This window comes from Falco punctatus (assembly GCF_963210335.1).
Source record: "Falco punctatus genome assembly, chromosome: 6".
NCBI classification, from domain to species: Eukaryota; Metazoa; Chordata; class Aves; order Falconiformes; family Falconidae; genus Falco; species Falco punctatus.
In genome coordinates, this window is record NC_137585.1 from 46,647,437 (window position 1) to 46,674,021 (window position 26,585).

Here is a 26,585-nt window from a genome sequence, read left to right on the forward strand (position 1 = left end):
GATCACAGCAGCTTACAGGGATCTCCTTCACCGCCTCCCCTGCTCCTCACGAAAGGCGCGAGGCCGGGCCTGGACCGCCAGCCCAGCGGGGCGCTCCCACCCCTTTGTCCCGTCGGGGGAGAACGGCCTGTCGCTGGAAAGGGCGAGACCCCCGGGAGAGCCCGCGGCAGCGTTAAAGGGAGCTGCGCTGTTGTGAGGCGCCCACCTCAAGCGCTGGTAGCAGCCGCCGCCTGAAGCTGAGGGAGAACCCCCTCCGTGCTCCCGCCGGCCCCCGCCCCGCCCCGCCCCGCGCGAGCACCACCCCCTTCGCCTCTCCCGCCTGAGCCGAATTTAAACTGCGTTACTATCCCTCGCGCAAAGCACTAACGCTGGTGCGTCCCGCGCGCCTCTCCCCTTTTCTGCCCGACAACCAATGGTAGGGCCGCTTTGTTCTCCCCTCTGCCAATCGGGGCGCGGTTTGTTGCTGGCTGGGAGAAGCGCTCGGTGTGCGCTCCCGCCCGCGGTGGAGCTGGGTCCTTAGCGCGGGACAGGCGAGCTCTCCTCCCTCCCCCCCCGCCCCTTCTCCCCGCGCTTTGTTGGTGCCTCTCCTGGGAGGGCGGCGGCGATGTCCGAGTTCTTGGCGGATCCGTCGGTGCTGACCAAGGAGAAGCTGAAGAGCGAGCTGATCGCTAACAATGTGAGCCTGCCGGGCGGCGAGCAGCGCAAGGACGTGTATGTGCAGCTCTACCTGCAGCACCTTACCGCCCGCAACCCGCCCGCCGCCGCGCAGCCCGATTTCTCCAGCGACGAGGAGCGGGAGCTCACGCCTCTCGGCGCCAGGAACCGCGGCGCTGCCGTCGGGCGGGTGAGTACCGCCACCCCGCTGGCGCGCCGGGATCCCGGCCCCCGCCCGCGCTCTTTCGGCTTCCCGGCGGCTTCGGGCCCGCTTTCCCGCCCGAACGGGTCTGTCCGCCCCCACCTGCCGCCCGCGGCTCGGGGGCCGGCGTGAGGCGCTGCGGCTCCTCGCTCGTCCTCCCGCCTGCGGCTCCCCCTCGCCTTACTTGAGGCGCGGCCCGGCTTGGCTGAGGGCGCGACCGTGCCTGGCGGGGACGGTCCCTACCGGCTGGGGCGGCAGGGCCGGGGCGCGCTGCCAGGCGTCCGCACGGCACCGGGAGGCGAACTGGGACGCGCGGGGTCGGGACCGGGGCAGCCGCCGGGTCGCCCCCTCGTGTGCGCTTCTCGGGGGCGGCGGTGTCGGGGCGGCGGGGCGCTCCTCCAAGCCGGGGGCGGGCGGTTCGGTCGCGCGGGGAGCGCGACACAACACCCCCGCGCCCCCCCCCCCGTAAACTGGAAAGCCTTTACTGCCATTTGGCGGGCGGTCTTGTAAGTGAAATACTTTGGTGTTGGAGGAATAAAGCAGGAGAAACTCTGCACGAGGCTGCAGGTTACTTAAGAAAGACGACTCCCGTCAGCTGTCTCGGTTGTACTGAAGCAGCGGTACTCTCTGTAAATATCTCCAGCTGAAAGGATGAAGCTGTGAGGGAACAGCTTGATTATTTTGTCTAATGAAGCGGACTGTTTAGTGTGAAGAGAGTCTGCTTAATGTAGCTGTCTCTCTTACACGTGTAAGCGTATTTTTTCATACAGAGTGCCGCTGCTGCTTAAACTTCCTTCTATCATGTAAGGAAAGAGGAGGGGAGTTGGTGCCATTTGTAATTTTTCCCTTTGCGGAAAATGTGATTTCCCTTTTAATTTTTTAATAAGCAGTCTGTAAATTTGCATATATTGAGAAAGCAATCTTAATTCGTAATTCTAACATGATTGTAATTCAGAGCTGTCTGTTTTCACATAAAAGGCTTGAATAACGATTGCCAACTACTGGAGTTGTAATGTATGTGATACAATTAAATACATGTAGTATCTCAAATACTGTCTTTCAAAGCTAATTTGTAAAAAGGTTGCAGAGAAAGGGACTCCTTTGAAGGTCTTTCATACTTTAAACCTTTTAAAAAACCCCAACAAATGGTTCTTGAATTAAGAAACTGAAAAATGTGACTGAAAGAGGAAGAGATTTCTGACCAAATTATTTACCTCTTTTTAACATCTGTCTGCTTCAAACACTTAACTGTCATTAACTGGACAAAACTTACAGTGAATTGTATACTACTTTGACTTACAGGTAATGGTCTGCCTTGTAGCATTCGTGAGGTGCTTTTGAGTAGAATAGGACGAGCTTGAATCTGACCTTTCACACTTGAAGGAGAAGGAAAGTCACATAACTGCTGAAGTTTGTAGATCTGATTTTTCTTTTCCCTTCTGCAGTGCTTAAGCATAAACAGTTATGGGTGACTTTGTTTGCAGAATGGGTGGTACTCCTACACTTCGTTAACGTTGTCTGGAAGGCTCTGTGCTATTTCTGCTAATTTCGTGTGCTAATGTTAGAGCACTGTATCCTCATAACTTCCAAAACTTCAGCAGATAGTCTAGTGACAGTTGCTTGAATTTGGGTCTGTTGTGCGCTTCCCCCCCCCAAAAAAAAAAAAAAAAAGGAAAAAAAGATGGTTGATGTCTGCTCGTTGTCTATTTAGCACAGCTTAGGTAGTTCTGAAACTGCTTGTATTTTGAGTAGCTGTTGTCCCTGTTAATGCCTTCTGGCATAAGGGTGCTTCCCTGGTCAGCTGTCCTTCCAAGAGTAGGACACACTTCTCAAGAGTAACTTGCCCCAAAACGGTTGGAAGGGAGAGGAAGTTTACATCCAGCAGAGTGGGATTCTGGTATGGAAACAAAGGGAAATTGTAAGATTAAGGGAAGGACAGGAGGGAAAGCACTCAGACCTATGAAAGAGAAGAAATGAGAAGTAAGGGGCAAAAGGGAAGAAGCTGGGACTGCAAGGCTAAACAGAAAGGAGGAATATAATAAAGGAATCACTTATTTCTTCTAAGTCACCTTGTAGGCTCTGGAAACAAAGGTGGATTCAGCAACCTCTCTGTCTTACTTCTCTGTTATAACTTTGTTATTTTATCTTAGGTATTGCTTTTAAGTGTATATTTAAAAGGACCAGGAAGCAATTTGCACTGGGTGCATAAAGAAATAAAAGTACTCTAAAATGTACTGGTATAATAACATGGCCCTTTTCTGTTATTAGGTTGATACCTGAGTAACAGAATTGCAATGCTTTATTAGTTCAATTTTTATGTATATTGCATGTCTTGGAAGTTGTAGTATTGGTTTGTGTACGTTGAGGGGGGGATGGGAAACCAACTGTTTCAAACTTACAGGGATTCAGCTATGCAGTGTTTCTAGAGCCCCAAAATACTTGACTGTATGACAAAGGTATCTTCTGTGGGATTAAAAACTTTGGGCTGTACTATTCAGTGTTTCCTGTATCACTAAAAATTTGAATACTGCTTAACTTGAAAATTGCAAAAGTCTCTTCAGGTGACTCAGTCAAGGCTAGTATTAACTTGCAAAAACACTTGAAAGAGCACTTAACATAGGTTTGCCTTTTGGAAGGTTCTGTCCCACTGTGCTTTCTGCTGTTCTTTATTTTTTGATACTGCTTTGGATATAGCTTAATAATCTACAATCCTTTAAAAAACCAAAAAACAACCCACAAACCAACAAGCAAAAAACCAACCAAGCAAACTGGTCTGGTAGTGAAGAGTTGCTCTCCCTGTCGGGATGAAATGAATGAATGTGTAGAGGGAGAGGCGTCGGAGAGGGCCAGAATAATTCTACGAGCACAGAAATGGGTACTTTTGAATAAAGAGCGACACAAGTGAGAGGTGCAGTCTCTTAAGTTTGTGCTTACTCAGTGGTAATACCAACGAAGGGGTTGCAAGTGCTTAACTTTGTGTCTGCCTGCAGAAGCCCAAACGACTTCAGTTTACAATCCCTTTCTGTTGCTCAAGTTGTCTGAAAGGTTGGGATCACAGTCGGAAAGCAGTCTGTCCTTACTTGATGGGCATAGACTCTCAAAGATGTACGAAATATATTGTTTATATCGCTTTTAGTGTGAAAAAAATATTGTAATCGGGTTACTATATTGGCCTGAATAAGGGTGGGCCTGTCTTGTCAGGCACTGGAGGGATTTGCCGGTCGCTGAGCCCCCTCCCCCGCTCTGGGTCCGCTCGCACTGCGCTGTAAGTGCCAAGCGCCATACACCCCCCTCCCCGAGCCCGCCGGTGCCCGGGTGAGGGGCGGGGCTGCCGGCCGGAGTGGCCGCCAGGGGGCGCGCGGGGCGCCGCGGGTCTCGGTGTGAGGGGGAAGCGGCGGTTGCTGCTGTTTGAACCTCTACCTACCTCGATCCGCCCGCAGGCTTACGGGTGCTGAAGAGGCGGGGCGAGGGCTGTTTACCTTCAAATGGGTGTGAGAGACAAGTTCAGAGGAGTACTCTCCAATGACCGCAACAGGGCTATTCAAAGATGGTAAAGCTAAACCAGGTCTCTCGATATTGACAATGTTTTGATGTCGCTGTAGTAATTTGTTATTTTAAACTGTTTATGCTGTCACTTTAGTGTTCTTGTTTTCTAAGTTCTGGACATTTGCTAATGCATTTAGGTGCACGTTTTGTGTTGATAAAAGCTATGCAGCAATGAGATGATACACCAGTTTTAGGTCTACCACAAATTAAGTCTTCTAAATCCATCACTTTTCCAGCACAGCTTTATCAATACTACATCTGACCTATACCTTTCTCAGAACAAATAAAAATCTTAATATGCTAGTGATGTGAAGTTCAGATATTGTGAGACAAGTGTCGTGCATACATAGTGATGCTGATGCTGTTTCTGTTTCTTTTATATTCATGTGGGTTTATTTTGATAGGGGTTTTTATTCTGATACAGATGATTGACATGTATGTATGAGCAGATCAGAACTTACGGGGTTTTATTTTGACTGCATTGCTGTCCCAAAGCATGATGGTTTCAAGGCCTGAAAACAAACTCTAGGCAGTTAGCATTTTTTTTTCCTGGCACCCAAAGTTATGAATTGGACTCTTACTCTAGTAAGATCTTACTTCCCCTCGGTGAAACTCAGCATTTTCACACTTTGTAATGCAGTGCAGCAACCCCCCTCCAATTGTGTAAAATGCAGTCCGGTTTGTAGAAGGTGACTTCAAAGGCTGTCAAATACATTAAATTCACTAAAAGTAAAATTAAATGTTAGCCAATTTTTTTTGAAAGGTCTTTATTGTGATATATTTAAAAGTGTAATTTTAAATATGGGCACTTCTTTAGATGAATACTTTTTTTTTGTGGGGTGGGGTGCACGCAGAAGGCTCACTTTGCCCATCGACTCTTACCAGGAGAGGAAACACTTAATCATGCTTGTTTGGGCCTCAATCTGACAATATTGTTTGGAGGAGTCAGCTTCTCCAGCTCCAGTAATATTTTTGAGCAACTTTTGTTTTTTCCTAAGCCTGTTTAGCATAGTGGTATGTTGGGACAGTGGTTGGTATGCAAGACACCTTTTTGCTGTGGGGAGGGAACCATCTGCATCTGAATGCTCCTGGTCCTGGTTAGTTATGGGCTGAATGTCAGGACAGATAGCTCAAAGGAGAAATAACAATGAAATGGTGTTTTTGCCTCTTTAGGAGTATTGTTTTAAAGCACATACCAAAAATACCATCTTGACACTGTTGCCAAGTAAGGGCTGTGCAGAGCTTAGATAGAATGTGTAGGTTTTTATGACTTGGCTTATTGGTGCATTTAATGCCCTGGAAGAATCTCTTCTGAAACACTCTGATATTTTTGACTTTTAAAGTCATGGGTTGAAAAAGATCAGTTAGATGTCTCCTCCTTACTTTTGTTAATGAAGGTATGAGGAGGGCATCTGGGCCTGAGGAGCCTGTTTGAAAGGTTATAGAAGAGGCCTATCAGGTAAAGATGTGTTTTTTTGTTTTAATCAACAGCAAAAAACCTCCAAAACCAACAAAAAAATCAAGCAAGCCAAGAGCTAGCTTCAGCTCTTTGTGGTCAGAATGGTGTGGTAATGATAATATCTGTAGCAGAGGTAACTGTATGGTTTCAACCCCCTTCCCTAGTGTAAAAGGAAGTTCACGAAGACTAGGAACGTGGAAGGTGAAAGTGCATGCTTGCGTGGGTGAGAGAATGTAAAGTATATATGCTACCTGGTGAAGGAAGAGAGTCTATTCAATGTTCCCTGTGTGGCTGCATCTCTTAATTATTATGTGCCTTACATATGTGACCTAGAATATAGATTAACAACTTTGTGGCCTTTTAAATGGCACTCATCTGATGTCTGAGCTGTGAGCAGTAGGGGTGAGGTGAGTAATTCCCACTGCAGTGAGAAGTCCTGCCATGTTGTTCTACACCTTCAGACTTTCTGCAGTTCTAGACTTACCAGCCAGGGAAATCTGCTTGTTAGAGTGCTGGTGTAACAGCGGTTATTTAAATAATATAATCCTGTTGAAGTAATTTTTGTCTAGCAGTGCATGTCAATTGTTCAGCAGGGACACATAAACAAGCCACATCTTCAGATCAGCATTCAGTTGACTGTGAGCCATGATACCATCTGTTAGTTTGGTTTCTTGATTTGTTTTTTGTTTTCAGTTTTCACTCTTTCACTTAGATTCTCTGGAAGCAACTCTTTACTATGCAGCATTCATCTTCTTTCAGAGTGGGTACGTTTCCTTCACTGGGTAACACAGAATTTCGTGTCTGAGGAGAGAAGGGGCATGGAAGGGTTGAGTAGTCCCTACTCTTACAATTTTGGACTGTTACCATACATAGGCTTGGAAATTCTAAGTCTGGCACTTAACAACTAAGGTTAACATGTAGAGAATTCTAAAACTTGTGTGTTATCAGTATCTCTGAATTACTGATGCATAATTTCCTTTCCATTGTTTTTTGTCTGTCCTGTAGCTCTTGGTAAATACTATCTCCAGGCATTTCAGGTTAAAAATTTCAGTAGGACTTGGTTTAAAAAAAATAATATCCTACTGCAGGAAATGTTTGTGTGTGATAGAATAAAAAGTACAAGGGGAATGGAGACCTCTGTATTTCACAGTATAAGTCTATTGTTGAGACTTGGCATGTGCAGTTCCTTATCTTTCCCTTCCCTGAGAGAAATACAGTTGTTTGTTACCAGAGAGGACACTGTACAAAAGCCTGTCTTAACCTCATTCAGAGAAATAGTAAAGAAGCCCTGAGCCGTTCTGCTTCTGGTGATGAAGCTGCACCTGTTTAGGATTAAAGTCCTTCAGTATCCTAATGTAGGTGCCATTTAACTTGGGATTTGAAAATGCTTCTTTTGATGATGTCCCATAGTTGTCTGTTACATTATTTAATGGCTTCTTCAAGATGTTACTTGGATTTGTCTTTGGCAGAGTAGTGCTAGAACTAGTAGAGGTACCCATAAAGTTTTTCTGATAAACTGGTCTATGTCTGTTGGATTTCTATTCATCGGAAATGCCAAAGATAATGTAAGGGATAGCTTCTCATCGCTTGCATTTTCTGTTCCTCTCATTAGTGAGAGAAGGTGAAAGCTTTTTGCTATCAAGAGGTGACACTGAGATGGTGAACAACTTCTATGCTAGTGTTTTCCTGTGGCCCTGGAACTGAGAATGCTGTGTGGGAGCCCCATGCTTATAATTAACTTCAGTACTTTTTAGAAGGGTTGGGTCCTAGTTACTCTGAAGCTGAGCCTGACAGATACCACTACCAAATTGCCATCTCTTTGGTGTGAACAAATCTGTTAAGTGAAGTATGCAGATCTTCTTCCATCTTCTGTGTTTTAGAAAATGGCAACGACTAGAAATTTTTTTTAATGCTGCTAGCACTGGATGAAATTAGAAAAACTTCAGGTAATGTTTTACTGGTCTAGGTATAATGTTGCAGGAATATTTACATTATGTGCAAAGTGGTCAGCTGCACCACCTTACTTCAGTAAATCCTAGTGTTTGCTGCAATTTCATTTTAAACACTTTACCTCTGTACCACAGTAAGACAACTTAAACTTCACTTATGGTCACCAGACCAGGAAAATGTGGGTGGGTTTTTGTTTGTTTGGTTTTTTTGTTTTGTTTTAATTTGAAATGATAATTTTAAAGCTAGCTCTTTTGATCTGTCTCGGGGGTAGTCCTATGGATAAGCTGTGATGATGCACAGCAGTAGTAATTACAGGTAATGTCATTGCTGAGTTTAATGCTGTCATACCACAGCCAAAGGATGAGAGAAATTCTTCTATTCTGCCTGGTGCTTCTAGGGACTGATCTTATTGGACCAGTGAGTCGTTAAATGACAGCTTTCTACTTGTACAAGTGAAGTCATTTTGCTTCTGCTTTAAGGACAATAGCTATTAAAAAGTAGAAGTTGAAGACCTCACAGAACACAGGGTAATAAATGCATCTGGCCATATTACTGAAGAACACATTATCTTCAATTTTTCATCCCCTCCCTGCCCCTCTTCTGCTCTGAAGCTGACTATTCTGATGGTCTCAGTGTGTGGTAATCCTGTAGGAAAAAGTTAAATGGTACTTGGAAGGAAAAAAGCTCCATAAAGATATTACGAGATTTGAGTTTACTTGTGTTAGAGGACTGTATTACTCATTAGTTGCAGTTAGATTTCTTGTGGCTAAGATTTCTGTAACATGTCTAGTAGAATATGATGTAGTTCTTCCAGTGTATATTGTTATAGTCTCTTCTATGGTTTGAAAGTGATGCCAAGGTAGAGACATGTTAAATTAGGTTTCCAGTTTCTTGAAAGTGCCATTGGAATGCTGATTTCCTGTACCAGGGTAGTTGTTCTGAAATATGGAAGTAGCATCTTAATTAATCTGCTTGCTGATGTGTGCAAACGCCAGAGCTGTCAGTACAGATCCCAACAAGAAAACACAGCATGTGTTTTAGAACTTCCTTCCACTGGTTGGATAGTTCAGTCGTTCAAGAAAAAAAAAATCACTAAATATGAAATTCTTGTTAACATGATACTTGAAACAGTGTTATGACCAATGCATTTGAAAGTAAACATGTCTCCTATAGCTGTAGGCTGGTTGTTTTTTGTGCACTACAGAAGTGGGCTCAGTTGCTTCAAAAACTAATTAGATTTTTATGTGATAAAGGAATGGAATGATTGGTAGAGTTATCTGTCATTAGTCAAATCTGCCACTTCAGTGACCCTGTTCTTTCTTCAGACTGCTTGGAGTCTGTTTATTAGAATTAAGAAATAGCATGAGCTCTTGCAATTCTGTTGCTTTTTAGCAGCTGATTTTAAGTCATCATGCTGGGATTTTCACAATCCAGGAGTTAGAGGAAAATCTGATATAATTAGGGGGTCAGTTACATTTGGGAAATCCTCAAACAGTCCTTGTTCAGCTTTAAAATATTGAGAGACTTGAGGCCAGACCAAGCTTGCATGCAAACCAATATTGAATTGGCATTAATGGCTAGCTAGATACTTTTGACTTATGTCAGTCATCTTACAGTTTTTTAGTGATACCTTACTTAAATACAGCAAGAAGAAAACTGTTAATTGTGACTGAGTGTTACAACATTTGTATTTGGAATTTTAGTCTTGGATAAGTACCAGAAAACCCAGACAGGTCTTCTGGGCAGCTAAGTTGAACAAAATTTTAAGTTTAGAAGTTGTATCTGTTTATATTCTACAACTTAGAGATACAAATACAACTTATTTCAAAGCATTATCAGTATCTCTCTTAGTTGAGAGCAAGCAGATCCTAAGCATATTTTTTTACTGTCTTAGCTCCTCACTCTCTTGCAGATCTTGGAGCTTGAAATGCCTATTGTAGTAACAGAGGCTTCCCAAGTTGAACAAATGTTATGATCACTCTGTTAGGATATAGTGGAAACTGCTAATTTAGGAGTAGCATCTTGGCAGATTATTTTGATAACCATCTGTATGTGGTGGTGGTGTGTTGCCAACTGTTCAAGTAGTGTTGCCAGAGTTGGGTTTGGGATTCGTTAGAGCTACAGTAGCAGAGGCCTAAGCAGACAGGCAGGATTTTGAAAATTGGAGATTGTTTATGGTTTTGCCTTTCTTGCACTCACTCTGTAACATTGGGTAATCTTACAGAGATTATCAGGGTAAGTGGAATGGGGATTTTGAGAATTTACTTGAGAGCATGTAGATACTGAAGAACTTTCTTTTATCATTAGAGGAAGAAGTGTTGACCTACTAGGTAGGAGAGTAATGAGAAGAAATCCCAATGGAACATAAATATTTGTAACCTAGTGTAGTGATGGTGAAACTGCTAGAAACTTGCTTCTCCAGTCATAGGAAAGAAGTCCTATCCTGTTATATACTTGAATTTCATATTAAAAAACAGGATTAGAATGAGTAGGTTTTGTTTGGGTTTTTTTTCTCTTTATAGGAGGGTTGTAATGGGTATTTCCTTATATAAGTAGGAGAACCGTCCATGTTTGTTTAGTAGGTGTAAATGTTTGAATGGTTTCACGTAGGCTTTAATGGTGTAGAGGGGGAGTATAATTACTTTTTGTGGGTTTGTATTTTTAGGATTCTGCTATCTTCCTGTTCCCTTAGAAGAAAAAGATGTTTTATTAACTGAAAATGCTGTTTCTCCCTCCCACACTTAACAGAAAGCCACAAAGAAAACTGACAAACCCAGGCCAGAGGAGAAGGATGACCTAGATGTAACAGAGATGAGTAATGAAGATCTTCAAGAGCAACTTGTGAAGTATGGACTAAATCCTGGCCCGATTGTAGGTAGGTCAACTGAACTAGCAAATACTTACCTGTTCAAAAAATTTTTCACTAAACCTCAGTTCTGAGCACTCTTAAGCTTCTTTGATACAAAGTTTAGTACCAATACTATTACAGTCCTACTTCCCGCTTTGTTTTCATTGAAGTAGTTATATTGAGAAGGCTTGAAGGATTGCAGTGTAGGCAAGTCCACTGTTTGTTCCTCTGGTGTACTTGGCCAGCTGGAGATGTTCCAACTTCTGTTCTGAAACTGCGTAATTAGTGCTGGGGTAAGTATGTCTTCTGATACTAGGGTTGAGATCTGGGGCCTGCTTACATAGGAAATACATCTTACATAATAACCTAATAGCATTGAGAGCAGAATGAGAGCATGGAACTTCCCCTTCCCTAGAGCATTCCCTACTGACTGCATTGTGCAGTAATGTTTTCCTTTGCTTTTTTTTTTTTTTTTTTTTTCTGGCTCCTTGAGTGTAGTGTTCTCTTGCATGTTAACTTATGTCAGGAGAAGTCCTGAACCCAGCTTAATCTCCTGGCTTGGGCACTCACCTGTGAAGCGGGATCAAAGCGCCTTGCCTTTCAGATTGTGCACTGTCCTAATGGCAGGGGACTTCCATTTCACAACTCTTCAAAAAAAGATGGTTGCCTTAGTGTGCTGAGCCTTCTGTGGAACGCTTTTGAAATCCCATGTGGATGGAAGTGTCAGTGATGGAGCCTGGAGTCCTGTGTATATTCAGTCTTATGCATAGTCTCTTCTGTTAGCTGTTTCTGTATGCCTTCCCATTCAACCTATTCCTCTTGGATACTGCTCAAGTCTTCTGAAAAATTCGAGTACCTATGCAGTCCACTGGAAAGATGTTCAAATTTTGTCTAAGTAAAAGCCTCAGAGGGATTGGATTCTGTTTCTTTTGAGTCTGCCACTTCTTTTTTTTAAGAGTGGCTTCCTCTTATCTGAAATCTTCTGAGGTTAGACTTCTCTGCAGATAACAGCTCAGTCACCTCTACATGTTTTTGCCAACACAGTCCTGACATGGAAGTGTGTGCTAGACTTGATGCCTTTGAGCTTTTAACAGCTGTCTTTGATCAAGTGAGCCAACCTGACGGCCAGATGCAGCGAACAGGAAGTTTTGTAGTTGCTGCTTTCTTGCACTGCCTCTGATGCTTATTGGACTGAACTTGCCAACAGGGCAAAGGTTAAACTAAGAGAGAAGGGATGTTAATCCCAAGGTGAAGGGAGTAAGAGGCTTAACAGTGGGATCTGCATGGAAACTGTTGCCCTTGCAATATCAGCCTCACTAAATTTTTTGTGAAGGCGTAACAACTCGTGTTTTGCAGCATATGAAACGGAACATCTAAAGAAGCAAGTTCCCTTTCTGTAGATAAATGCTTGTAATTTTCAGTGTGGTAACAGGTCTAAGTTTATTTTAAGAATTCTCTTAAACCAAAAAGTTAGAAGCTGTAGATAATTATATACCTAGAGGTATATGCTTTAGACCATACAGACTAATTAAAAATAAAAAAAACAACCCACAAGTTTAGAGATTCCCAAGGAATATATAACAGCCAAGTTCTAGCAATTATGTCAGGAAAGATGAAAACTATGTCTTTAGCATATATCCCTCCTTGTTATAGCTACTACTAGGAAACTTTATGAGAAAAAGCTGTTGAAACTGATGGAGCAAGGTCCAGAACTAAAGGCACCCGTGCCTTTCCCAGAGATTTCTTCAGCTCCTGAGAACACCAGACAGAATGGAAGTAATGATTCTGACCAGTACAGTGACAACGAAGAAGGTAAGACTTAAGTGGAACTTGCATGTCAACTATTCAAACCATGTATCAGTAGTGGTTGCAGAAGAAATATCTAAAGAGGGCATGATCTTGCTTTTAGGTTAGGCTTTGAGATACTGCTGTAGACCATGTGAGTCATTGTCATGGTTTAACCCCGGCCAGCAGCCAAGCACCATGCAGCCAGCTGCTTGCTCACTCCACACACACACACACACCCCCAACCCGGGATGAGGAGGATCGGAAAAGAATGTAAACTCAAGGGATGAGATAAGAACAATTTAATAGGTAAAGCAGGAGCCGTACATTCAAGCAAAGCAAGGAATTCATTTGCTATTCCCATGGGCAGGCAGGTGTTTGGCCGTTCCTAGGAAAGCATGGCTCCATCACACGTAACCGTTACTCAGGAAGACAAATGCCATGATACCAAATGTACCCCCCTTCCTTCTTCTTCCCCCAGTTTATATAATTAGCATGATGTCATATGGTATGGAATACCTCTTTGGCTATCTTGGGTCGCCTGTCCTGGCTGTGTCCCCTCCCAATTTCCTGTGCCTCTCCAGCCCTCTGGCTAGCAGGGCCTGAGAAACTGAAAAATCCTGACTTGGTTGTTGCTGGGTGATGTTTATACTAGAAACATCAGTGTCCTATCAACATTGTTCTCACATCAGAGCCAAAACAGAGCACTGTACTAACTACTAAGAAGAAAATTAACTCTATCCCAGCTGAAATCAGGACAGTATCCACCCCTTATTCCATACCATTTACGTCATGCCACACATTTTTCAATACAACCTCATTAACCACTATCACCCTTCCCATCCTTTGATACAATACACAAACATCATTCCCCTAGTCTATGCACCACCCCTATAAAAATGTCTATAAAATGTCCACAAAATGTCCATTGAGTTCATTTATTCCATAAATGTGATCTCTTATGGCGGTCGCTCAGGAGAATAGAGGTTGTATGGGGTTATGGGGCATCAAAGCCAGCTCAAGTCAGGTCACTGTTGCACTTGCACTGCTTCTTGTAAGGCTTGTCCTCTAGTGGTTCAGGTGGTTGCTGCTACAGTCATTCCTATAACATGAAACTCAAATCATGGGTTACAACAATTTAAAGGTATATCCATTACAGGCTCCACCCCTGGACCCCTCGGACTACCCCATAGGGTTTAACATTGCAATGAACTCTTCCCCTTGCCCCTGCTTTGGCTTGGAGCAGGTTGCAGTCTGTGGATAAATCCAAGTGGAGCCTCAGCTATGAGCCACAGTCTCTGCGGGGGTATACCTGCTGCAGCACAGACTCCTCCACAGCCATAGTCACTTCAAGGTGCACCTGTTCCAACATGGCCTTATCCATGGGCCATCACCGTAGACCTGCTCCAATGTGGCCTTACCCACAGCCATAGTCCTTTCAGAAGTAAATCAGCTCCAGCGTGGCCTTATCCTTGGCCACAATCCCTTCAGGGCTATACCTGCTCTGTCATGGGCTTATCCATGGCCACACAGTTTGAGGTGCTCCAGCATGACCTTATGCACAGCCACTGATGCTTCAGGGTGTACCTACTGCAGCACTGACTCATCCACAGCCACAGATGCTTTGAGGTGTACCTTCTCCAATACGGACTTGTCCTTGGGCCAAAATTCCTTCAGAGGCATACCTGCTGCAGCACAGCCATAACCATGGCCACAGACACTCTGAGATATACCTGCTCAGGCATGGACTTAGTCACGGCTGCAGGGGCTTTGGGGTGTCCTACTCCCACGTGAACTCATCCACAGGTCATAGTCCCTTTGACTTGAGTACACACTGGAGTTCCAGCCTGTCCAGTACAGCAGCACAGGAACAGCAGCGATGCCCTGGCCACCTGGCAGCCCCAGCACATCACCGTTGCTGTTATCAGAATGTTCCCGGGCACAGCACAGTAAGATGATAATACAGCAAGCAGCGAAAGCAAGCAGCAGCCACTAACAAGCACTAGACTAATACACAGTAAGGCAAGCAAGCCCCATGATAAGCACAGAAACCTGCCCCTTAACACCTAAACAGCAATAACAGCTATAAATTCAAACTAGCACATTCCAATCAAATCTGTTATTGTCTCAAACCCTTCATGTCCCACATTGATCATGCAGTGCTAGTACAGCGATCCAGGTGCTTGTTCTGGAAAAAGAAACTCTTTGCTACTAAACTGTTCTCTTTAGTCCACTTTGCCCAGACTGGAGCCTGGAAATCTCATAGGTAGAATTCCATATTAAGTGTTCTAGTGTTCTTTGCGTTTTTATGTTTCAGTGCAGTTTTGTCTTATGGTGCTCACAGTAGTTATTTACTATAGGAAGGTGTATGAATGTTTGTGTATTATTAAACTTCTGTAGTTTTTTGCTTAATGTCTATCGTGTATTACTCAATCCCTTTTATGCTCTGTTCCTTACGGATTTACTTTAGGCTGGTTGATAGATTAGTATTGGGTGCAGTTTTTGCAGTTTTGATATCAAACTTATATTGAAAAAGTATAGGGGTGGGGGAAATGGAACCTAAACCACACCATACAGCTTACAGAAAGTAAAAACTGTAGGCTTTAAAGAGTGTCTTGAATGGAAAGTCAGAAGATGCTTATTTTGCGTGGTTTGGTTTTGGGGGTGGTTTACTTTTCTGTTTTTACAGGAACATCCATGGAGATAGGACAGAAAGGGTTAAACTAGAACTAAGAACTTGATGGTTCTCCCTTGCATATTTGGACTTGTTTCTGAGCTTTAATCTCTTGCACTGTCAAGGGGAAAAGGGGCGTTAGAGAATTCTTATTTATTTTTAAGACAGTCAAGAGCCCAGTCACAACTGACAGCTATCTCCTTACGCTTACATGTGCTTCTTCTAATTACTGTACTGTTAAGAGGGGGGGTGGGTGGGTAAACATACACTCTGCCCCTGCCAAAAACCAAAAAGTCAAACACACCCATCCACCCCCCGAAACCAACAGCCCCCCCCCCCAAACCGAACAGGTTTCTATAAATAACAAACGCCCCCCAAAACCGAACAGGTTTCTATAAATGTACTCTAAGTTGGTATAATGCTATTAGAATTTTAGAAGAGGGGGTGACCATAATACATCCTCTTACTGGTAAAATGATTGCTAGCCGCTCACCCTTCTTCATCAAAAAGGAGTTGTATATAAGAGGACCTATTTTAAAGAAGATAAAACATAACAGCCTAAACAATGTTGAAAAGCTTCAATACCCTTACTACAATCAATAGTATAATGGTACTTTGGTTGAAGTAATTGCAGCTTGATACAAGTTCCTAAACGGAACTGTTGGATTGGTCAAAGCTTTTCTGAAGTGTAGGACTTTTAGGACAAAACTGAAATACTTGGGTCAGTGTTTTAAAACAGTTTTTAAAGTTGTTCTTCAAAAGTCTTTGTTCTTCTACATTCAGTGAAGAAACTGTCTCACAACTTTTTAAGGAAATGGTAAGTAATAACAGAGTTATGTTGCCTCTTAAAATGAATTTTTATTAAAATACAATTGGTTTAAACTAGTTACAACAACCAGTAGTATTACAGAAACTAGTTATATTAAAACTGGTTACAGAGCCAAAGACTGAACTGAGGCTTGAGAAGAGAGAACCATTGAAAGCCAGGACGAAGACTCCAGTAGCACTCAAACAAAGAAGAGTTGTTGAACACAACCAGGTATGTTTAATTTAGTGGCATCTGGAATAGCTACTAACTGCAGGTGATATGCTCACTAAACACCTTACTACTTTTAACATAATCACATTCAGCTAAGTGGGCTGTGCTGTTTCTTAGAAGTTCTTTCAGAAAGCCCATTCTAATACAGCATGAAAATCTTTTGAATTAACTATAGCTGCTGTGTTTAGCCTGTCTGATAACTTTCAAAGTTATGGTCTGCTAAAGGCTGTTTGTCTGACTTGCCAGCTGCTGTAGCATCTCTTAGAGAAAAGTAATAGGCAGCCTTAACATGTTTGGTTTTGGAAACCTCACAGGTTTTTAAGTCAGATGGGCTGATGTCATCCGGTTGGTTGTTTGTAAACAACTTGATTTAATAAAAGAAGCAGTTTTTAAAAAAAAAAAGTTTGAAAAAGTTTTGGGTGTTTTGATTATTATTTTTTTGGTTGGTTTATTTTAGAAATGTTTTAAATACATATACATACATATTTCTGTCTTGTTTGATAGCTATAGATACATGTATGCATTTTAAATACATATGTTTAATCACTTAAACATAGTCATTTAAACGTAATACAGAAGGTAATGTACTTCTATATATGTATAAAAATATGGTCATATACAGAAATGTATTTGCATACACACATGCACTAGTTATCTATATTATTTTTTTTCCTCAGCTATGCTTGTAGCAGCTGTACTAGAGTAGATGTTAATTTGATGGAAAGCTTCTCCTAAGAAGAAAAATAGCAAGTTTAAATTTTGCTGTGTGTACCACTTACCCTTTACTTAAAATAGTATTAGTTCTGTTGTCTTGGTGAAAGAGGGGTTTTCTGAAGCACCTCAGGCTTTCAAACTGCGGGCTGAATACTGGATTTGTTAGTTGGTAGCTCATCTGTCCTTGTGATGTGGCAGCGTCACTAAATACCCTGTTCTCCAGCTTAGGTGACTTAGGATCTTTACAGTGTTATTTGTCTCACCAGTAAGCAGTGGTTGTGTGCTACAATAAAGGACTTGCACAGAAACTGTTCAGTGACTCAAAATCTGACCTGTTAGTAGCTTGATGTACGTTAGCAGCTCAGTGACTTTCCCCACTCACTGATTTATGGTAAATGCCAGTATTTCCGACTGAGATTGTATGTGTGTGGATGTAAGACACATGCATAGCAAAAGCATGTTTTATGCGTAGAGCAGGTAACACGCTGCTATGTGAGTTTGGGCAATACAACAGTTATGGAGATATGTAACTAGTTCTGCTTCTTGATATTTGGATTTTCAGAGAACAAGCTGAATGGACTTCACTTCTACAAATCAAAATACATATGTAGTTCAACACACAAAATACTCCTTAATCTAGTCATGTGACTTTTGCTCATGATGGTCTTTATAATGGGCATCTGAAGCTTGAGGTTCTTGTATTTTAAGGATTAATTTTTTCTAAATTGCTATTCACCCAGAAATCCCTGCCAGCCTCAGTGTAACAGAGGTATTTAATTCAGCTATCAACAAGCAAAGCTTCCTAGTCTTCAGGAACCCATTTACAGAATAAAAAGGAAGAGATACAGCAATGTATTTTTGTGGCATTTTCAAGTGATGAGTGCTTACTCATATTTTTATCATCCCAATTTAATTGTAATAGCATTAGGTCATTACTGTGTTTTGTCTTGCAGTCTTTTACATCTGCAGTGCATACGCAATATTTTGTGACTTAAATATTTTAATTACCAGTAGTTAATCAAAGGAATATTGCCTGATTAATCAAAAAATTATCGGATTTCAAAATGATGCCAAATTCTTCAGGAATTCTAACCTAGCTTGTTAAACCTTTCAACTCCTGACTGCTGTGTTAAAAAAAAAAAACAACAACAAAACAAAAACAAAACCACAAACAAAAAACCAACAAAAAACACCCCACCCAACAAACCAACCCCCAAACCAACCCCACCCATTCCCAACAAAAATTTGCAGCTGCTTGAAGCCAAGGAGAACTCAGTGTTTTTGGCCAGCAAATGTGTGTAGTCATATATTTTGCTGAGAATAAAAGTGTAAGATTGGGAAGATGTATTTTTTCTTTTCTTCTTCCTGTGAAATTGGAATCTTAAGTTTGCAGCTAATGTGTCAAGTGACCGTACTCATTCTGCAAAATTACATGCAATTGTTGTGCACTGCGTGGCGTTGGCTCAAAGACTGTGGTGGCTCTGAGGAGTGGTGGGACTGAATTGGTTGGTATCGTGGTGTGAGCAGACTTGCTAGTCATTTCTGGGTCCTGTGCACCACTAGTCTTAGTCCAGATGTACACAACTGAAAAGATTGTCATTTCGCATGGATGGACGTTGCTGTTTTCTTAAAGAGAGAATGCAAATAGTCTTTAAGCAGGCTGGCACAAAAGGAATTGGGTGGGGAGGTTGAGCAGGCTTACGGGTCTTACCAGTCAGTTAGCAGCGGAGGGCTAGATGAATTTGAGCTCTGCTGTTTGTGTTTAATCGCCTCCTAATAGTGGAGAACTGGAGAAGTTGGAAAACAACCCTAATTTTAATGTCCCCTTCCATTCAGGTAGGTGAACATACAGTTACAGTTCAAAACTGAGCCTAAGGCCCCATGGTGAATGGCACTGGACAGAGAGAGAGAGGCTGAACAACATAAAGTCAGACTTTGTGTAGTGATGTTCTGCTATGCCTCCCTGCGGTTTTTTGACTACCTGGATAGCTGGGCTTCTTAAAAATAAAAGCATGCAGTGTTGCAGCTGCAGGCATACAAATTTCAAAATAAATTTGGTAGGTGATAGCTGAGGTAGACTCAATCTATAGCTTCACTGCTTGTGGGTAATGTGACAGTTAAAAGCACGTGCAGACTAGTACTTAGGTACCCCACACTGTCGTACCTTTATTGGCTTATATAGAATGCTAGTGTACCTAAACATGAGTATTACATTCTAATAGGGCTTTTTTAGTTCAGGTATCTGGGATAAGCAGACAGAGCCTGCTTAATTGACAATGAGGATAACTGTAACTGTAGACAACTTTATTTTTTAATTTTGTCTGTTGAGTATACTCTGCTGAGGTCTGGATGGGTCTAATGCAGTAGACTGGGTTGGTTTTTTTTTTAGACTTCATGCAAGAAAAAACTTGAAACTTGGTACTTAAAACACATGACTGACAAACATCTGAAGAACTAAGGAGAGAGGCTGTTATTGAAGTACTTCTAACTTTTTATTAGAACTAGTTCCTAGTCAAACAGCCTGGGGCAGGGGAGCCCTCCATTAGTAGGGTGAGAGCATTGCCTTACAGCTTGTTTGAGTGGAACCACTCTGAAATTTGTGTTATTCTCTAAGCTGAAGAAAAACCCCTCTCAAAGAGAAAGTGTACGAGAGTGAGGTGGGAAGGTTGCAGGTTAAACTTTTCTTAATAGGGAGGCTGGTGTCTGGTGTTGGGAGATCCTTCATTAGAATGCCGTTTGAATTGAAATGAATATTGGAGACTTAAGCTGAAATCTGCAATTCTATACAAAACATCTGAATCTGTTTGGTCTTAGTCTGTGTAGAAATACATATCATGTGGTTTTCAAAGTATTTCAGTGGCTTTGATGTAAAGCAAAACACTTGTGCTCCCTCTGCTGGATATGTCAGTGGCTGTAATACAGAACTGATGTTAAGAATTGTGAAGCTGCTCAGCTTCTAGTTTCACGGGAGTATCTTTAAGATACAAGTGGGGAGTGGATAAGGGCGTTGTTAGACTTCTCACCGCCCCCCCCTCCCTGCCCCGCGCCACTTTCCAGCCTGCTCTCTTAACACGTTTCAGGGCTAATACTGTCCCAGTGAAGTTATTTCTGCTGTTAGACCTGTCACTGACACAGTTGCGCTAGTCTGTATAACTTCATTGACACTGAGCATGACCTCCAAAAACTTGGTAATGCATCAATGCATGAAGTGTTAATGTGCAAAGTTTTCAGTATTAACAAAGCAGTAATTTTTACTTTTAAACTTAACCAAGTGAAAAGGAAAATCTTAAATATAATCTAGAAGAACCAGGCCTCTACCTCCCTTTCTCTCCTGGTCTATGTTTGAAGTTAGTTTTGAGGAGGATTTTTTTCTGTGAGCACAAAACTTGCAATAAGGCGTAGGGAGTGGTCAGCCTTTAAGTTTGGCATTTCATGTTGCTACTTAGATTTGTAAAGATCTGTGCCATGCTTGGTCATTTAAACTTACGTGAAAATTGTGAGTTTCATCTCTGTGAAATTCTTAAGATTATAAAATATTTCCTGCTGTCCCCTGTGGCTGGAGATTAGTTTCTGTTGAAATATAGGTGGCTCTGCCTAAACTATTACCATCACCGCTTGAGAGAATAGCCCCCTGTCTGGGTAGAGGCCAAGGTGATGCTTTCTGCTTATGCTCATAGATTAATTTTTTTTTGTGTGTGTGTAGGCAGGTAATGTAATGGGCTGGAAATTATATCTGCTGTCCATGACTTGATGTAACTACTTGTAGCATTAGTTAGCTCACTCTGAAGTGAACGAATCACCACTTTTTACTGTTGGGCATTATTTAGTCAATTCTGTATTTGAACAATAACGTGCTCTAACGTAAGTATTGTGGTCAACACTAATAATCTAGCTAGCTATTCATTACTGAATATATTAGGATGCACTATTTTTTTTTTTTTTTTTGATTGTGGACACACTGCTTCTGGAGTATGCATGCTATTCTGGCTTTTGGTTGTGGGTATCCAATATTGAGAGCTGGCTTTCATTTATTTGATAATGTGTTTGATGCTTGAATAGACCTTTTCTCAAGATGGAGTTACTGAGACTGTCTGGACAAGTGGATCTTCAAAAAGTGGACCTCTGCAGGCATTTTCTAGGGAGTCTACAAGAGTGTCAAGAAGAACACCAAGGAAAAGGGTGATGAGAGGCTTATTATAATAGACAAGCTTTTTTTCTCACTGTTAGGGTCCCAGTGGCTATTTTATTCAATTGTTTTCTTTTGTTTGTTTTAAACAAACAGGTGGATGCTACAGCACAGTTGCCTGTAGATGATGCTGTAATATCAGAGAGTACTCCCATAGCTGAAACTATATTGACTGCAAGCAACGAGACCCTAGTAAATATGCTTAGTAAATATGTTTAATAAATCATGCAAGTGGTATTCTTCTGTAATATACCTTTACTGACAGAATCATTCTGTTGTGAACAGATAGACTTTTAAGGAAAGTAAGACTATTTGGTAGTCTTTGAAACCACATATTCTTTATCTGTATAAGTACCTAATGCTGTTCACTTTGAGATGGGACTGAGTAGACATCTGGGTCCCATCTGATATCTGTTTGTGGGGAGGGTTGAAAGAACCGCTTTAAAAGTTTAGATTTTTTTTAAGTACGTGCAGAATATCTGCTTTTAAGGTTGGCTTTTCTTGTGAGCTAAATAGCTTTTATGTTTCTAAATGGCTTAAAAGAAACTACTTGGAATGATAAGCAATGTGTTTGCTGTGCTTATTTCAGAGTATCTGTTAGATAACCTTCTTGAGTTAACTCCTAACATGCATATATGCAATGCACATAAAGGTTTTGTTGTTTGCTTCTGCCACCTTTCCCCCCACCCCCTTATTTTTTTGTATTTTGGCTGATTCTGAGTTTGAACAATTTTGAATCTCGGCAGGTTGTCAATAGGGTGCCTGGAAATTTCAAGCATGCAGCTCCTACACTGTCAATCAGTGAACTCTCAGAAATGCCCAGAAGAACACCAAAGAAACCCTTGATGACAGCTGAAGTAAATAAATAAAAACTTAGATTGCTCTTGCTTACTCTCTGTGAACAAGATTCTTGTGTGTATGTGCTTACCCCTTAGTAAGAAGGGATGGAGGATGTCATTGCCCAGGTGGCACTAGTAAAAATAGTGTTGTCACATGGCATAGAGGAGAGAATATAAACTTAATTTTATCTGCCCCTTTCAGATTTGGCAGTGGTGGTGGGAGAGTGGAAGTCCTGCTGTTTTCTTTTTTGCCTAAGCCAGATATGTTTTGGTGTGTTATTTCTCCTTGTGCTGCTGTTTTTCTAAGCAAAATGTAGATTTTTTTTTTCTTTCTTTTAAATTCTTTGAATAACTCAAATGTAGAACTGAACTGGGTTGTCTACCTTTGATCTTGTAAATCAGCCTATCCTGAAAAACCACAATGTTCCTTAATTTAGGTTATCAAATAGTAGGATTACTTTAGACCAAAACCTGAATTTTAAAAGCATCTTTACCAGGAAAAAAAATAATTCTTTTTCTGTTAACCTATTCAAGCTGTCAAATTAAGTCTCTCTTGGAAAACTAAAGCACTTGCAAGTATAATGTAATTGTATTAATATAGTACTGTAATATTGTTGAATTTTACATTACTTGGCTGAATTTAAGTGGAGTTCATTTCTTTGTGTAGTTACTTTAGATAAAACTTGTATTAATACTTGTGAAGCCTGTTCTACTAGTGGGTCTGGGGCTTATGAAATAGCTTGCTTTATTTTTTTTTTATAATGTGACTGAAATGTAGACTTAGTTTATTTTAAACTGCTTAAGTTTTTTTCAGTTAGTATATTACTGTACCGCAGCATTGTTTATTACAGCAAGAAGAGACAGATTGCCCACGTCGATGCTTTTTTAATCATGTTGGCCACAACCAATCCTGTGATCTACTCAACACAGCCATGATGGAGGTGATGGTTAAGTTCTTTTGATCATCTGCATCATTGGCTGGCGGGTGTATTTATGCAGCATATTGTTTATCTTAAAGGAAACTGCGGAGAGCACGGAGTGCTTTAAGACACCAAAAGTGACCAGACAGCTGCCACTAAGAAAGGTTAAACTAACTTCTAAAACCCAAGAAGTAAGCTTCTTGAATGTCACTGGGTGACTTACTCATTCTTACAAATTGCACGTGGTTGTGGTCACTGAGAATCTGTGCAGGAGATTGTTGTGTTGTGGTCTGTTAGGCCTATAACTGTTTTTCATTTCCTAGGTGCTGGAGAGAACTCATACAGAAGAAGGAAGAGTAGAAAGAGATATTCTTAAGGAAATGTTCCCTTATGAAGTATCAACACCTACAGGAATTAGGTATTTCTAAGGTTTATGGGGGCTTGTTTACAACAACTGAGAAACCTATTTAGGCTGAAGAATATATTTATATTGGTAGATTTCTGAGGAAAAATTTTTGCACTCTGGCCCAAGACAGTTGAGATGACCGCCTAGCTCTTCTGTTCTGGGTACATAGGATTGATACCAAAAGAGTCTCCTCTTTATTTAAATTGGGGATGGGAGAACAGGGTGGTAATATAGTAGGAATCATTACTGAATTTCTGGATGCTGGAAGTTAAATGGAAGGGACTTCTCTAATGGCTCATAATATTTAAGTTTTTGGCTAGATGTAACTGCTTTAGGCTTGCTGTTAAATTAAGGAAAGAATTTTCAGATACCCTATTTTTTTAATTTTAAGTAGCAATCCTGTTGTGGTCAAAGAGCACTCTAAGCATGAATAAGGATGGCAGCTAGGAAGGGCTATTACATTTTTCCTTTGCAACTTGGTATTTAAACAAAAATTGAAACAATCTTCTGGATAGTTAAGTGATTCACAAAACTTTGTCCTGTTTAAAGAATATGAGAAAAAGTTGAGATTAACTCTAGTGTTTCCAGCATGTTAATTATAGCTTCAATTTAAACTGCAATTGCATAAAATTTTACCCTAAGGAAAACATATGGTACCGGTTACTACTACTGTGGTGTATCTGCTCACCACTCAGCTTTGTTCTGTCTTGTTTTGAGGTCTATCAGTCTTTTTAAATCTATACCAGTTTTTTTAATAAAAATCATGCATGTGTACTCTTCGTATGTAGGGACTTGGCAATGTCTACTTACTTGGCAAACCCTTACTACTTTGCCTCCTGGCTCTGTGTATTGACTTAGCCATCAGTAGATAAGTTAATGGCCAGGAACAATCTTAGGTTTAGAAATCCCAGTGGGGCTGCATAAGTTATTAAAGATGAAAATAGAGAGAGACACTTCCGTAGAGTTCTATTGCCAGTTACGATCCATTGATTATGTGGGTAGGGTGAAGTGACACTTGAGGTGTTTTTTTTTTAAATGATTGTTTGAATACTGAATGATTAACTTTACAACTAGTAAAGATAGACATGTTGGAGTTTTGAGATGGATATTTCAGGGACTACATTCAGTAGAAAGAACTTGTAGTTCTTTACACTAAAGCTTTCCTGTGTACCTTAGATTGCTCTTCCAAATATGGAATATTTCAACTTTTTTTTTTTTTACTAACAGTGCTAGCTGCCGCAGACCAATCAAGGGAGCTGCTAGCCGACCTATAGAGCACAGTGACTTCAGAATGGAGGAAAGTTTCTCTAAGTATGCTCCAAAATATGGTACCTCAACTGACATCAAGTCGGAGAAACCACCAACAAAAAAAGAACGCTCCATTCCCCTGTGGATAAAAGTTCTTCTTTTTGTTGTTATTTCAGTCTTCTTGGTTTTGGTTTATCAGTCTATGGAAACTAATCAAGGAAATCCTTTCTCTGAATACCTGAATATGGTCTCTCGGGGTGGTGCCAAATGAGTATCTTTCTGAAAGGCACACCCAATTTGATCTCCTGTTTCTAATTGTAGAGAACTCTTCTGCCCTCTCATCGGCTCAAGGACTTCTTACAAATAATGTGATTGGAACCTGATAAATTGGATAAATGAAGAAAGGTAATATTAAATGGACATCAGTAACTTTGTGGACTTTGGACTAGTAGGAGATCACTTTGCCATAGGAATAACGTTTTTTTAGATCTTCAAACTTTTTGTAGGCTTTATTTTTTTAATGTGGACATCCTTTAAATTCATTTTTGAGAAACTGTATATTTGTTTTTGCAAGAACTTGGAAGCTGAGAAGGGCAAAAATGTAGTAAAATGTGAAGCTGTGTTTTTAAAGCTTTTCCTTTGTACAGAAAAGAAGTTGTACTTGTCTCTATAGATTATTGTGGAGGAGGATTTTAACACGTGACAAAGGGAAATGCATCTTTGTATGCATTTTTTTCAGTAACAGTGTAACAGAATTGGGTATCTTAGGATGTAGGGAGAGTACAATGACAAACCTTTTCTGTAGGTTACTGTAACTTTTTAGTAAATGTAACTGTAAACCTGTTTGCATTTCTGTAAAAGTCTTAGTATCATTAGTAACTCTGTTTAAGCGTAACATCGTTTACATGTATCCCTTCATTTTAGTGCTTAGTGTTGTAGGAGCTGAATACAAATCTTAATTGGCAAGAGATGTCTTAGAGGAACTTATTTATTAGTAATATGCGTGGAAAATAAAAATTGCATCAATATAATTTGCTACTAAAATACTTTTTTGGGTCAAGGTTGTTATCTGAAATAGTCTAAATTCTGACTTTAGCTGTCATCTTTTTTTTCTTTAAAAACGAGGTCTTTCCAACACAGCTTTATGTGATTATCTTTGAATATTCATGTAGAGAAGTATTCTCAAAGTGTGAAAATTCCATATGAAGTTTTATTCTTGTATGAAGAGGGCATTGCTGCATTTTCTGCTACAGTTTCATCTTCTAAGGTGAGATATACTACTTTTATGCAGTTGAATATTTTTCTCAGTGGAAGCATGCTGAAACACTATTGTGTAACTTAGTTGAGCAGGCAGCTGACTTTACTACCAGTGAAGAGCGATAAGCAACAATTTTTTTAAAGCGAATGTATACACTTTGGTGTGCTTAAACCTGCAGCCTACAGATGTTCAGTCTTATTGCTTGGTACAAAATCGCAATAAATCATACTACTTATTCTTAAAGTGCTACTTACAAAAAGCTGAGAACATTAGTTAATATTCAGCATCTTTTTACTCTAGGTACAATTATTGTATAGACTATAGCTATGAGGAAGCTTTACTTTCTGTGAACTTTGGGACAAACATGGTAATTTGTAGCAAAGCAATAGTTTTTTTCTCTGTTAAGATTAATGTTTTTTTTCCTTTTAATCTGCTTTTTTGAGTAATCCAAATAGCTAAACTTGTGTCAATCCTATAGAAAATTGTAACACAATACATTCACTTTTAGTGTCAAAATACAGAAAAATAAAAATGATTTTAAAGTGTGTGGATTTTCCTTATCAAAATAAATGCATTGCTGAAAAGCAGCAAAAGCAAGACAACTGATGTATCAGTGGTGGTGTTTGTTGCTGCTACAATCTTCCATCTTAAAATAAAAAAAATCCAATTGTGAAACCAGAGTGGTTTGTGTCAACACTTCATGTGAGGAATATTCATCGTACTTACACTATAATAGTAGTTTTGCACCATAATCCTTTAGCCTGTGTTAGACCTTTAATTTGGGTGGGGGGAGAAGCTAGTCTTCATTTGGTTTCCAATGCTTAAGGAACTTCCTTTTCACTTGAAGTTATTTTTTA

General features: G+C 40.7%; 1 protein-coding gene and 1 long non-coding RNA gene across 10 annotated transcripts; both read left to right on the forward strand.

Moving 5' to 3' along the window:
- Positions 1–373: 373 nt before the first annotated feature.
- On the forward strand, positions 374–26,273 carry TMPO (thymopoietin). Of its 9 annotated transcripts, none has more exons than XM_080394158.1 (11): positions 374–844; positions 10,560–10,686; positions 12,397–12,471; positions 16,057–16,157; positions 20,931–21,050; positions 21,154–21,249; positions 21,804–21,914; positions 22,748–22,837; positions 22,915–23,007; positions 23,140–23,234; positions 24,450–26,273. In XM_080394158.1, exons 1-11 carry the CDS (start codon positions 605–607, stop codon positions 24,739–24,741), a joined length of 1,440 nt encoding a protein of 479 aa, XP_080250284.1. In that variant the 5' UTR covers positions 374–604; the 3' UTR covers positions 24,742–26,273. The 9 variants fall into 9 exon arrangements, with proteins under 9 accessions (XP_080250284.1, XP_080250287.1, XP_080250289.1 ...); XM_080394157.1 differs by having other exon boundaries at positions 385–844; positions 12,313–12,471; XM_080394161.1 differs by lacking the exon at positions 20,931–21,050 and having other exon boundaries at positions 383–844; positions 12,313–12,471.
- Positions 12,478–16,005, forward strand: LOC308066648. Its single transcript, XR_013929242.1, has 2 exons — positions 12,478–15,468; positions 15,507–16,005. It is a non-coding gene; the product is annotated as an uncharacterized lncRNA (long non-coding RNA).
- Positions 26,274–26,585: the final 312 nt, after the last annotated feature.